The following is a 12,507-nucleotide window of genomic DNA, read 5'->3' as shown; positions in this document are numbered from 1 at the left end:
GTTTTATGTTTCAGGACCTGAACTCTATTATTATACACAAACCAACAGACTGAGGAACAGTTTTTGTCCAGTTTTTATGTGTCTTTGTTTTTGGATATTTTTTAATCAAGGGAGAAAATATAATTATTTATTTATAGTCTTTTTTTTAAGTGAGACATTGTTTTTATCTGGGGAATTGCACCAACGTTTCGTTATACAATGTTTCATTGTTACAATAACAATAAAGAATAAATAATAAGCATGGTACATCCTCAGTGAAATGATGCATTACATAGAACATAACTTAAAAATCAAAAGATGTTTGTGATAAACTAACAGAACCAGTTTTAACTACAGTTACTTACATTTTGTTCTTGACTCTGACAGTCGCTGCATTTTGATCAGTTCAGGCCAAATGAAGCAACTTTAAAATATCAGAGGTGCTGAAAAAACAGCATGGATTTTGGAATGTACTTTCTGAATGATCACACTTGATTGTTTATTGTTAGCTATATATTGCTACAGAAAATATTTTAAAACAGCCACAACTTTAGTGTAAAGTAAAAATGTATTCTGATAAATGACCATGTTCATTTTCTGCTCTGTTAAATCAGCCAGTTTCAGTTCCAGCTGTTGGATTCCTCCCCTCGCTGAGTTCAGAGTCGACTTCATGACTGTAAGCTGCTCTGGTTCTGTGAGTACAAAACCAAGCCCACATCATTATCCCTCCATCACCGTGCTTGACAGTTGCTTTGTGCTGCTCAGACACAACCATAATAAAATCCATGCATTCAAACTCGATGGAACAAACAAACCTTTATATTGATGACCTAATATTATGTTCAAAAGTTTTCTTTTGTATATTGTAAGTTTATTGCTATTCCAAGCATAAACTAAAGACTAATTTGGTGCTTATGTCCTTGGTGTTTTACCTGGAGTGTTGCGATTTTAGTAGGTAAGCTATAGCTGAGCACCAGTGTCTCCTTTCCTTTCTGTTTCTTCTTCTTGTCTCCATCTGATTGGCTGCTGACTGTGACAGAGCACAAAGGATGTGTTCAGTGACAAACACTGATGCAGAACACAGCTACAAACACGACGACGCGGACACATGCATAAAGCCTCATTCACAGACCTGCCAGTCATGAGTCAGACTTTACACAATCCACCGAGACTCTTCAAGTGGAAGAGCAAACCCCGTTTTTTCATTCATCATGTGCACAACTCTGCCAACAAAACTACAAATACCATGCAGACTGTTCAGGGACAGAACAACATCCAGTACATTCACATCCATAGTGCAACACCTGAAGACCTTGGTGTCTACATGTGTCTGCAGCTGTACCATGGAAACCAAAAAGATTCAGTTAGTCCCCAAATCCTGCAGATGTCATTCAGTGGCCAAGCAGAAGATTTCTCCCCAGGAATTGAAGAAAACCAGATGCTGGATGTGCATGACAAGAACTCCTCCAACTGCATGTCTAAGTCCTTACCCAAAGAGTCTACTCCATCGCTGAGCAAGCTTTGGTATGGTGAAGCTGCAATGCACAACAGTGTGGGTCAGGGGACATTCACCTCATCAGATATCATGAGGTTAAAAACATGATGTTCTAAATGAAACTGTGTTATTGAAGAAATGCTTCCATTCATTTTTATGTTTTTCTTAAATGATCCAAAATTTGCAGCCTTTAGTCTCTTAGCTGCTGCTGAGAAAGCAGTAAAATGTCATTTAAAGCTGCAGTATGGAACGTTTATCATTTTATTTTCATATTTGCTGAAACTGACAGTTTAGTATGAGGCAGATAATCTATGAGGAAAAATAATAATAATAAAAAAATTGAGCTTTCCTACTGCTTTCAGAGACTGTTTTAATAGTAAAACATATTAAATTATGTTTTACTATTTGTGTTCTGGCCGGAGAATTATTTGTGTTATGCAATGCTGAGCTGTTGAGTAATTAGCTAGGTGCTATTAGCAGCTGTGGAGAGAGAAGAGGAAGAACAGAAAGAACACTATAGTACTTGATGCTCCACCCCTGGATCACTTCAGCAGGAAACATCGATGACATGCTTAGAGATTGTTTATGGCGTTTTTGTTCCCTTTGCAAATACGAATATGGGTCTGCCACAAGGTCTCTTCCACATGGGATGTGTTTGGAAAACTTCCAGCTCAGGAGGGAGATACTCAAACCTCCTGAGCTGAATTCTGTCGATGCAGAGGAGCAACAGCTCTACCCCAAACTCCTTCTGAAAGCCTCTAACTCCTAAAGGAACGATCAGCCACCAAATGGGGATAGCTCATTTCAGGTATCTGGAACATTTTCCCTTAGAGTCAGAACATTAAAGGGACAGAACTATATAAAATTACCTTTTTTGAGCTTTATATCATGTTATAATATTATTCCCTCATTAAAAACATACCTGGAGTGTTGATTTGATTCTTTCATGCATGTTTTAGAAGTCCTTGATTCTCCCATTTAGGTTTGTAAAACAATTGGGGGAATCAAGCACCACTTTCCACACATAGTCCCTCCTGGGAACTGCAGCTTCCAAGCTAAGCTTCCATCTTACAGAGTCCACCTCCCTCCCAATTCACCCACTCAGCTCCTTCAAACTAACAGCAGCGATTAGCAAACACTGAGTGGAACAGCACATCTGCAGAGCTCATTATATGAGCCTCATTCCAATGTTCCCACAAACACCTGTAAACACTAAATAGAGGAATGTTAATGTGATGACTTGCTGAGAGTGGAGTCTCAGAAAAAGCAGAAACTTCTTAAAAAGACTGGCCCAATTTCAAACTGTTGAATTGCAAAGTCAATAATTTTTTTTAAATTATGTTTTAACATTTGTTTAGGTCACAGTTACTTGATTGTGTTATAAAACAATACTACATGGCTGCAAAACACATAATACTGCCCCCTTAGTAAATTAACTTGATTAATTGATTGACAATTCATTTTTGTGTGTGTTAAAAAATGATCTGTGTGGTACAGAGACGACACATCTAAAACTTTATCTGTTACACAGTGTTCTCTTCAATGTTGCCCACAGCAGGAGAGAGAATCATTTTGAGTCTCGGTAACAATCAGAACATCCAGCTCTAATGAAGACCAGTGGACCAAAACATCTGCATGATGTCAAAATGGCCTAACAGATATCTGGAGAGATCAGTCAACCAAACAGTACATGATTCTGATATAAGAGCTTTCTTTAACAGGAGGATTGAAATATTTTGGACCTGGCAACATAAAACAAAGACACTGGTAGCAGATGAAAATGTCTTACCTTTGTCAAACACACTGGGTAGATGGAAGCTGTCCTTCTGTTTAGCCTGGAATAAACACAGGCAGCACAAATGGGCATCTCTTAAAATTATTAGATTAATGTTTCAGCACAAACCTGGCGGACAGAGTTACCTGTTTGTCCACAGAAGCGTAGTATTTGGACCACCAGTCAATGACGGACTCTGCAGACTCATCAGCGATGGTTCGCCTCCTCCTCTTAGTGGACCGGTGGATGCTCTTTGAGCCCCTCTCCTGTTTGAAAAATATTCAGAAAGGATCAATTTTGGAGTTGGTGCAAGTAATGTGACCACTTGATCTTTTGCATATGAATTTCACCATTTTCTTCTTGGCTTGTGGTTTTGGTGTGGGTGGAGCTGGAGGCGGAGCTTCATCCTCCACAGTAATGAGGAAGTCCTGATTAGTCAGGGTCACAGTTGAACGGGTCTCTATATCCTGAGACAGACCTGTCAACCACAGTTCAGTTCATTTCTATTTCTATACCACTAAATTACAACACAAGCCATGAACACTTGCCATGTGGTTCAGTTCCGTCCCAAAGCCTAAGAAATGGCTTCATGAGCCTTCATAGCCTAATAACTGTTTCTCAGCTGCTCTTTAATTTCTTTTGACTGGATCATGATGCTTTTCATTTTTAGATTTTTTAAGTGATTTATCAATTCATTGTCACTGTTAATGGTATATGTATAAGGTATATTACATACGTCCATATACACATACGTCCTGCCCACATCCACATGTGGGCAGGACGTATCTCCTGTTCAGTGAATCTGACTGAAGACTGTTGTTGAATGTCAATTGCATGACTGTAAGGACATGCTAACAGCATAACTTCCATGCATCAGAGACGATTTTCCACAGTAAAATGTCCTGGATGACAGTTAGCAAGGACAGCTAATCCACCTCATTTGGTTTTGCTGCTCCTCTTTAAATCTCTGTCTAGGCGTCTGGTCAGAAAGCCAGGCAGAGAGATGTTTGGATATTATTCTTACTCAATACGATGGATAGAAGACAATTCCTCATTCTCTCTATGGGTTTACTTAACCTAAAACTGGACAGAATAGAGTTCTCTTAGAATGAATGAATGAATTTATGAATCTTGTTGTGTAAAATGAATGAAAGCTGAACTGAAAATAACACAAACACTATGAGTGTAAGTGGTGAAGGAACAGCATTTATCTAAAACTTCTTTGCTCTTTTCTGATCAAATTTGGGTCATTTTTGGTCCTGTTGAAAAATTTGAACAGTCATTGTGATTTTCATGATTGACTTATTTTTATTTACATTTGTAGTCATTTGGGTTAATTGTGATTTTTAAAATCGTCCATTCAGTACATGGAGTTTTTTAAATTTTTATTTTGCGTCTTGTCATTAAATATCTGTTAAATCCATTTAAAAGCTTTTTGTGGTTTAACAGTTATTTGTACAGTAATTTCATATAAAATCCAAGTTCTTTACCCTCAAAGTGTTACACATGGTGGCCTTTTATTATAAAAGATGTTGGCAAATGATAAAGAATGAACTGCTTTGACAGCTAATAAAAACAGTGAACAGAGTTAGAAACAATCATTACCCTTAACGCTGTGTGGCTCTGGTGTCAGGGAGGGTCTTGGGGTGTGTGTGACCTCAGGTGGTTTGTGTAACTGAACTGTGTGAGAGGCAGGGGGAGAGTACTTGAAGGCCTTGAGGTTGTTGATGATGTGGTTTCCAACCAGTGTGCTGCGGCCAAAGGCCCGCCAGTCAACGACTGTGATGCTGAGAGGAGGATGGAGGTGTTCGTTCTCTGGTAACTCCTGCCGCACAACAGAGTGGACAAAGAAACTTAAAGTGCTCAAAAAATGCATCAGTGCAGGGGATGAAGTGCAATACATTGTCAAAGCAAAAAAAGTTATCAGACATTCATCAGTGGAGATGGCTAATAGACAAAGCAGTGCAGTTCTCAGGACCAGAGTCCTGCAGTTTTCAGATCTTTGTTGAACACACTGATTACACGGTTCAACTGCCTGACTAGCATGCTGCCACACAGCTCTGCTAATGAGCTGACACACTGGAGCCATGTGTGTTGAAGCAGACACCACTGCATTAGAGTGTTCTGTGAAAGAGGTTTTAGATGATTTAGATTAGGAACCTGTTATATACTGATATGCTTTTAACCATATTAGGACAAAAGCAAAGTTTTTGTCTTATAGTAAGGTACCAATAAGATTCAGTTCAGTTTATTTACAAAGCACTAATTCACAACACATTTCCACAAGGCACTTTACAATAAAAGTCAGTCATCTTATCCTAAATTACCAAAGTCACTCTTGATGACTGAGATCACCAAGAATTAGATTTCCTTTTATTGTCAATGTGCAAGAAAAACAACAAAACGTAAAAAATAATTAAAGTAAGAGTTAAAGCACACCGGCCTCCAGTCTGTCGGTATGTAGGCTGATCCTTGTTGTTTCTCATGATCATCTGAACCCAGTGGGGTCAGATCGAACATGGAGTTCCAGGAGGTTATAGATAGCTTAATTTCTTTCCCTTCTAAAAAAAAACTACACTAACAGTTGTTAGTGGCCCCTCCCATTACTTTGCTTGTCTTGTGTATTTGACTGACATCTTTCAGAGAAAGTCTCTTTTGACTAGGACAGAATGATCTTGTCCCTGATGTCCTGTGACAGATTGTGGTGGTGTTGGAACTGTGTTCAGTATAAGACATCCTGACTGGAGACCATCTCTGCATTTACTGGATCTGTGCACCAGATGGGAACACAGCCCTCCTACAGGAGCCACTGTTCTGCTCCGGCTGTAATGGATTAAATAATTATTTCACTCAGTGACATTAACTTCATAATTTATGTTTGAAAGTGATTTTGTAATTAGGATGTTATGACATGATGTGTTCCTCCTAGACCAACTAAGTTCTAAAGATCTCTTGCTGTGCTGATGAAGTTTCTGTGTGTTGCAGGTGTTGATCTTACCAGCTCTATGGCATCTAACAGTGTAGTGAAGTTTGGGTTGGATTTGTATTTCTGGATGACTGAGGAACGCAGAGTTTTACCTGCACACTCTATGAACGCCTGGAAAAGATGAACATCTTAAAGTCATTTTTCATTGGAATTTTCTTGTTATATATTTAGGAAACACACTAAATGCAAAAATTATGACAATGAAAAATGTAATTCTGATTCCCTTAAAAACAAGTGAATTTCTCAGACCTGTGGCCGATCAACAGACAGCAGCTGAACCTTCTTCAGCTCCCTCAGTCCCCAGAACAAAACCTAATGGGAAATATCAATATCTGTTCTAAAAGGACATTCTAAAGATCCTCTCAACCCCTTATGATTAAAGCTGACAAACCTCCAGCCTGTAGGTGCTGAGAACTGGCCTGATGTTGGCAGGAACAGTATAAATGCCTCCTTCCTGTTCCTCTAACTCTGGCAGACTCATCTGGCCAAACTCTGAAATCTAGAAGATGGAAAAATTCATTCTGGATCAGCGTGATCACAATGAGGTGAGCCAGTTTTAAACAGTTAAAGAGTAAAAAAAAAAAAAGAAAAAACAAGTTCTGTCTATGGCTGCATTTCCATTAATCTTAAAATTGCGCAAATTGAAATGGCAAGAAATAAATTTGCTCAAAGGAAAGTTCCAGAGTGGAATTTTGTCACTGTCTGGAGTCGCTGACCCTTCCTGTATCTGCTTGGGCCAACTACCAGTCTCTTCTAAACATTTCTCTTATTCATAAGGAAGACAGTCAGATTTTTGGATAATGATAGTGAGAAAATTAAAGGAGTGCTGCTCCTTACTGTTATTCAAGGATTTGTTCGTATCCATGGAAACAAGATTCTGTATCAGTATTGTTGACGTTTCATACAACTTTGGCATGAAAGTGACCGGAGAGACTGACCTGCAGCAGTTCAAATGCAGCCAGCAGGTCTCCTCCTGACTGGCTGCCACAGTGAAGTGGGCTGTACTGCAGAATAGGGGGGGTGTAGGGCTCAGAGGCCAAGCGCACCTCAGGGACTGCCACTGTGGCTCCCAGGTACTCTGCTTTTCCCTGCACAGAGCACAGAGCAGGGAGGGGTTCAGAGATGGCAGAAACTAAGAGACTTGTTGTCTGAATCATGTCTCTTGTGGAGGGATTACCAGAGCGTCATCATCGTAAACCTCGACAACAACGTGAGGAGGCTCCTCCTGGATGTGCTGCAGGTCTCCACTTAACAGAAGGGAGCTCATTGGCAAACAATGGTTCCATGTAGGACTGAGAGTCTGACTGATGATCTGACAACACACACAGAAAATAAGAAGACTAAGGTCAGAAATACCGCAACAGGTTTGTGCTAAACCTGCACAGTTTAGAAAAAACCAAACTCTTCAGTTTAGTTTGATTTTAAAGTGTTTTAAGTCAGGTTGCCATGAAAACTCCAGTCATATGAGTTGGGTCCAACAATACGTGTAAACACAGACTTACATTGGTGGTTTGGCTGTGTGAGAGAAACGTGACTCGCGCAAATGGGTCGGACAGCCCCGTGTTGTCTGCAGCGATCAGACCTCGGGCCTGATACATGTGGCACCGCAGCTGGAACCTGTGCTGCTCTGCAGAAACAAACACAGCAGGTCCATCCACAAGCTCTGCCACACACTGACATTCACCTGATGAAGCTCTTAGAGCAAACCAGAAACCTCCAAGTTGTGTCACCTGATCATGTCTAGCCAAAGTCCTCAAAAAGCAATAATCATTTAGATAATGCAGAAATCAATCAATTCTAATAATGTTTTTAAGATAATTGAAATTCATATCTTAGTTTTTTTTTAAATCTCCTGGCTCATCGGAGGTCACACCATGGGTAAAGGTTTATTTATCAGTGGGTTGAAACCCTTACTAGGTCCTCAGTTCAGGTATCCCAAATTAGTAAAGGAAAGTAAAAACTCCAACGTAAACCAAAGGGATGTGACAGACCAGAACTACAGCGAGGTTTCTGGCATTCTCTGTATTTTTCTCTAAGCTTGTTTACTGGGACCAAAAGCTGCATTCAGCTCGAATAAATTCTGGTCAATCTATTGACATACTGCCAAGAGTGTACATAGAGGTGCTTCTTCCTCACCCATGCAAAGCAGGTAAGAAGGAGGGCTGTTGCTGTCGGCGCCCCCTGTGGCTGGTTTGTATCCTGCAGGCAGGTCATCCAGCATATGGCTGGAGTCTGAGCAAGCTCCAAACCACAGATACACATCCAGCTTGGCTTGGACTGACAATGCTGCAGGTCGCTTCCCTGGTGGCTGCACACACAAGCAGAAATACAGAAGGTTTTTTTCTTCCTCCCAGTTGTGCAGCAATTAAAGGAGCAGTGTACTATGCATGTTCTAACCTTCAGGTACAGTGTTACTATCTTCCCACAGAGAATTCCTCTGGCCTCTCGGTTGCTGGAGTAAAGCAGGTCTCTGGTTCGAAGTCTGGCGTATGCAACACGTTTGTTATTGCTTAGCAACCACACAAACATGTCTGGGACTGTGTGCTGGGGCTGCAATGTGAGGATGTGTATGTGATACAGAAAAGTTAGGATACTGTAGTAAACATCAGTCAGACGCTGTTAAAACGTTTCTCACCTCCTCCACAAGAAAACGTAGTTTTTGTGCTAACTTAGTTGCGTCTTGCAGCATTTCTTTCACTCCTCTTGCTGATGTTTTCCTCTCTCCCAGCATCTCAGCCTCTCCAATCATACTCTCCTGCAACACGCATGTATGTGCTGTGTTCTACTAATGCTTTGCCAAAACACTTTTCTGGAGAACACAGTAAGTCCATACTGACCTGTTGTCCAATAAAACATTACTTTAGAGCTATTAAAGTCATACTTATTCAGTCTGACCGCAATAGAAGAACAAATTATTATTATTTTTATTATGTTGCTGTTTAGGTGCTCAAAGGCTCATTGTAAATGGTCTTGGTAAACTTTAGACATGGAGCATATCCTGAAAGATCAAGAGGGAGCAGGCATAAAGTGACCTTTTTATTGATTATTGTAGCTGGAGGCAGTATTGATTAGTTGATCAAATTGGCACTTCAGTTGATTTTCTGCAACATAAGTTTTTGAAGATAATATTGGAAAATGGTTTGAAAATGACCAACTAGTTGAACTTGAGTATACCATATCAAACCATATCATACCATACAATATCATACCATATCAAATATTCATGTTACTGTCCTGCAACTACACTGCTGGAAAAAAAAAATAAAATTCTGAAATCAGCACCTCTACATGCATAGTAGTTTATTTATTGCCTCTACCAGGAGGGGCATTCAACTGAGGCTGTTATCTGCACTCTAGAGACACTAACTACTCTCTAACTGGGCTGAAAAAGTAATTAAGCAAGCAATACTCTGAATGTATTCTAAATGAATTACTTTCTCAGTCTGCTTAGATTAACTTTTATGCTTGTACTTTTAATGTAAGCAAAATGTTGTAAAATGTATTTTGATTCAGTCCATTATTCTTCTATTCTTCATAAAGGAAAAATAATGTTATGGACTAATAATAGTTGCAATATCATTAAGTGTTAATAGAAGAAAACTCAAAGTTATATTCTAGATATCTAGATGAACCTTCCCACAGCAGGTGCTGCCAGCCTCACCAGCTCTTGTTTGCACATGGTCAAACGTTTCTTGTCCAGGATTGTCAGGTAGCTGCTCTTCAGCTCTGCCTTCAGTTTGGCCTCCGCAGCGGCAATAAAATTCCTGTAAAACACACAACGCATCTTAAAGAGCAGAACAAAATTCCTCCACGATGATACTAGAAACCCATAAAAGCAAAAACCTTTTGGTTGTGACAGCTACAGGTGGTTTGCTTGTTGATTAATTGAATGAATGTTGGAAGAAGGGCGTCTGGTTGTCGTGTTTTAATTAGTGGTGGAGCAACAGCAGTAAGCAGTGAAGAAAAAGCAACCATGTTGGTGAATAAAAATTTGGTTGAGCTTAAAGTTACATTAACCCAAATTATTGCCACTGGTAATGACTAGGGTTGAAAAATGCAGTAGTATAAATGAATTGATGTCAATACAAAGTCCTAAAATGGGTAAAAACACAAAGTTATCTGACGATGCTTTGTCAGATAACTTCCAGCCTTCCAATTGAAAGGCTGGAAGTGGATTTAATGTTATGAGAATTGAGGAGAAATGTGGGAATAAAATGTGTATTAAAGTTATTCCTCTCCTCACTGTCATTTCTGTACTAAGGAGAGTCAGTATTTTTACACAGCGGCTCCATTATAATTTGAGGTGACTTTTTGGACATAACTGTGAAATATCAAACATCAGGTGTGGAAATTTGCAAGTTATAAAATTAAATCTCTGAGCATAATTTTAGAAACATTTAGATTTAGTAGATGTTATATTGAACAATAAATGAATAGGTAAACTCTGCCATCCAACATGGTGGATAAACACGATGAAATGATTCATTGCTGCTGCTTTCCAAAGGAGCAGTGAGAGCTCTGCTGGAATTACCTGGCATTCAAACAAAACTCTCTGAGCTCAGTTCTTAAAGCTGCCTCAGCTGCTGGGTCCAACTTCTTATGAAGGTCAGCAGCAACACACACGCCCTCCTCCTGAAGGATACAACGGCAGAGAATAAACACAAGAAGGAGACTGTTGAATTTAAAACACTGCAGTTTTCAGAAACTGATCATCTTTTCAGAACTGATGATTCACTCTTTTCTTTATTTTGGGTGAACTTATCAAGTTAAGAAATGTATGTTTATTATTTGGGTTGTTATTAAAACCTCCAGTCCCACAGATTGATTTATCTTTGAGCCACTAAAGTGATGCATCTTCAGTATGACAAAAAAATAAAGAAACTTAGAAACGGGCTCTGATATAAACAAGCTGTTTGCGTGCACATGTATGTGTTTCTGCTTACAAACTGCACAGCAATATTTTCCAGCATGTTGGAGTTGTAGAGCCGGTAGCTTCTGTCCTCCCAGGAGCTCACAACACTAGCACAGGGCTTCTTCTTCTCCAGAGGTAAGTACATGTAATGTCTGAACATAACCACACACAGGCATGAAGCAGCAAGATGAACATTTGATTGATGTACAACTGAATACATATTATACATGCTGTGAGTGACCCAGGGTTACAGTTTGTTTTGATAATAACAAATGATGGCCAGCCACAAATCAACTTGAGGAGTTGGCAAAGCTTGATTCTTATTTATCCTCCTGATCAGTTTTTCAACATGTCAAGGATGAAGAAGAATCTTTTGAAGATTTTCTAACTCTTTGAGAGACCTGTGTTTATGAGAGGGGAGCTTGAAATTGTGTAAAAAGCTTCAGTAGATTTATTTGCTAATGTGCTTCTTCAGTAGAAGAAGAAGCAAATAAGTATCATAATATGAATTATGCAAGAACCACAGTTAAAGCTCATTTAAGAAGCAGTCTGTTAAGTTTTCAAGCAGTTTGGATGAATTGCAGATGGCAATCTAAACTGTTGAGCAGCATATTCAAATGAAACCCACCTGTTTCCCTCGACGATGAGTGGTTTCTCCGGAGGTGTAGCAGATTTTGAGGCTCCACTTGAATCAGAGGGATCTTTGGGGAGGAGGGGTGAGGATGGGATGGTGAGGGAGGAGCCAAAAATGTCACTGCTGTCCGGGATGTCCAGCACCTTTCTCCTCCGAGTCACTGCAGGACTGGCAATACTTGGTAGGGCGGAAGACTCCAAGACATTGCCATGGTTACCTGAAACAAGATGCACAAGTAAAGAAGGACCCTATTGCTGATTACCAGTGACCCAACATGTCAATGCTCACCCCAACAGTGTTCAAATTAAGAAATAATCAACTGAATACAAGTTTATTTTGTTTTTTCCTCTAGTATATTTTACAGTGGAGAGAAAAAACTTGGATTTTATTTTCTAAGGGGTTTTGTTGTGACTCACCGAGGGAGAACTCAAAGCTGATGGGCTTGTCTCCAATCTTACGGTCAATCATGGTGGCCTCAAACAAAGCACCAAAAAGCAGGAAGGTCTCTTCATCTTCAGTTGGCTGGACATAGAATCAGAAGTACTTGCTCAGTTTAAAAAACAATATTTACACTCATGCATGATGAAGTAAATCTAAGCATGTATAATCTATACCCCGGGTTATACATGCTCAATTTCATAATGAAATTAGGCATGTATAATCTGGGTTTTGACCCTAATAAACTGCCTTTTTATCTGAAAAGGCTTTTAAGCTATAGAACCTGGTC

The 12,507-nt window shown here is 39.6% G+C and overlaps 1 protein-coding gene across 3 annotated transcripts in view; it reads right to left on the bottom strand.

Annotated features, from left to right (window-relative positions):
* fer1l6 (fer-1 like family member 6) overlaps positions 1–12,507 on the bottom strand; it is a 30,177-nt gene that overhangs the window by 7,002 nt on the left and 10,668 nt on the right. For 2 of the 3 annotated variants that reach the window (XM_044131002.1, XM_044131001.1), the window contains exons 14-33: positions 12,197–12,302; positions 11,775–11,997; positions 11,178–11,298; positions 10,766–10,866; positions 9,896–9,998; positions 8,870–8,989; positions 8,632–8,784; positions 8,371–8,542; positions 7,737–7,861; positions 7,412–7,546; positions 7,173–7,322; positions 6,626–6,733; positions 6,484–6,546; positions 6,247–6,345; positions 4,854–5,073; positions 3,599–3,726; positions 3,395–3,514; positions 3,264–3,309; positions 1,470–1,514; positions 912–1,009 (exon numbers count right to left, since the gene is read on the bottom strand). In XM_044131002.1, coding sequence (XP_043986937.1) covers positions 912–1,009; positions 1,470–1,514; positions 3,264–3,309; positions 3,395–3,514; positions 3,599–3,726; positions 4,854–5,073; positions 6,247–6,345; positions 6,484–6,546; positions 6,626–6,733; positions 7,173–7,322; positions 7,412–7,546; positions 7,737–7,861; positions 8,371–8,542; positions 8,632–8,784; positions 8,870–8,989; positions 9,896–9,998; positions 10,766–10,866; positions 11,178–11,298; positions 11,775–11,997; positions 12,197–12,302 — 2,436 coding nt within the window. The remainder of the gene's footprint in view (positions 1–911; positions 1,010–1,469; positions 1,515–3,263; positions 3,310–3,394; positions 3,515–3,598; positions 3,727–4,853; positions 5,074–6,246; positions 6,346–6,483; positions 6,547–6,625; positions 6,734–7,172; positions 7,323–7,411; positions 7,547–7,736; positions 7,862–8,370; positions 8,543–8,631; positions 8,785–8,869; positions 8,990–9,895; positions 9,999–10,765; positions 10,867–11,177; positions 11,299–11,774; positions 11,998–12,196; positions 12,303–12,507) is intronic. The other variant, XM_044131003.1, reaches the window with a different exon arrangement.

The sequence above is a fragment of the Gambusia affinis genome, linkage group LG11, assembly GCF_019740435.1.
Source record: "Gambusia affinis linkage group LG11, SWU_Gaff_1.0, whole genome shotgun sequence".
Taxonomy (NCBI): domain Eukaryota; kingdom Metazoa; phylum Chordata; class Actinopteri; order Cyprinodontiformes; family Poeciliidae; genus Gambusia; species Gambusia affinis.
This window is presented reverse-complemented; position numbering and strand designations above follow the sequence as displayed.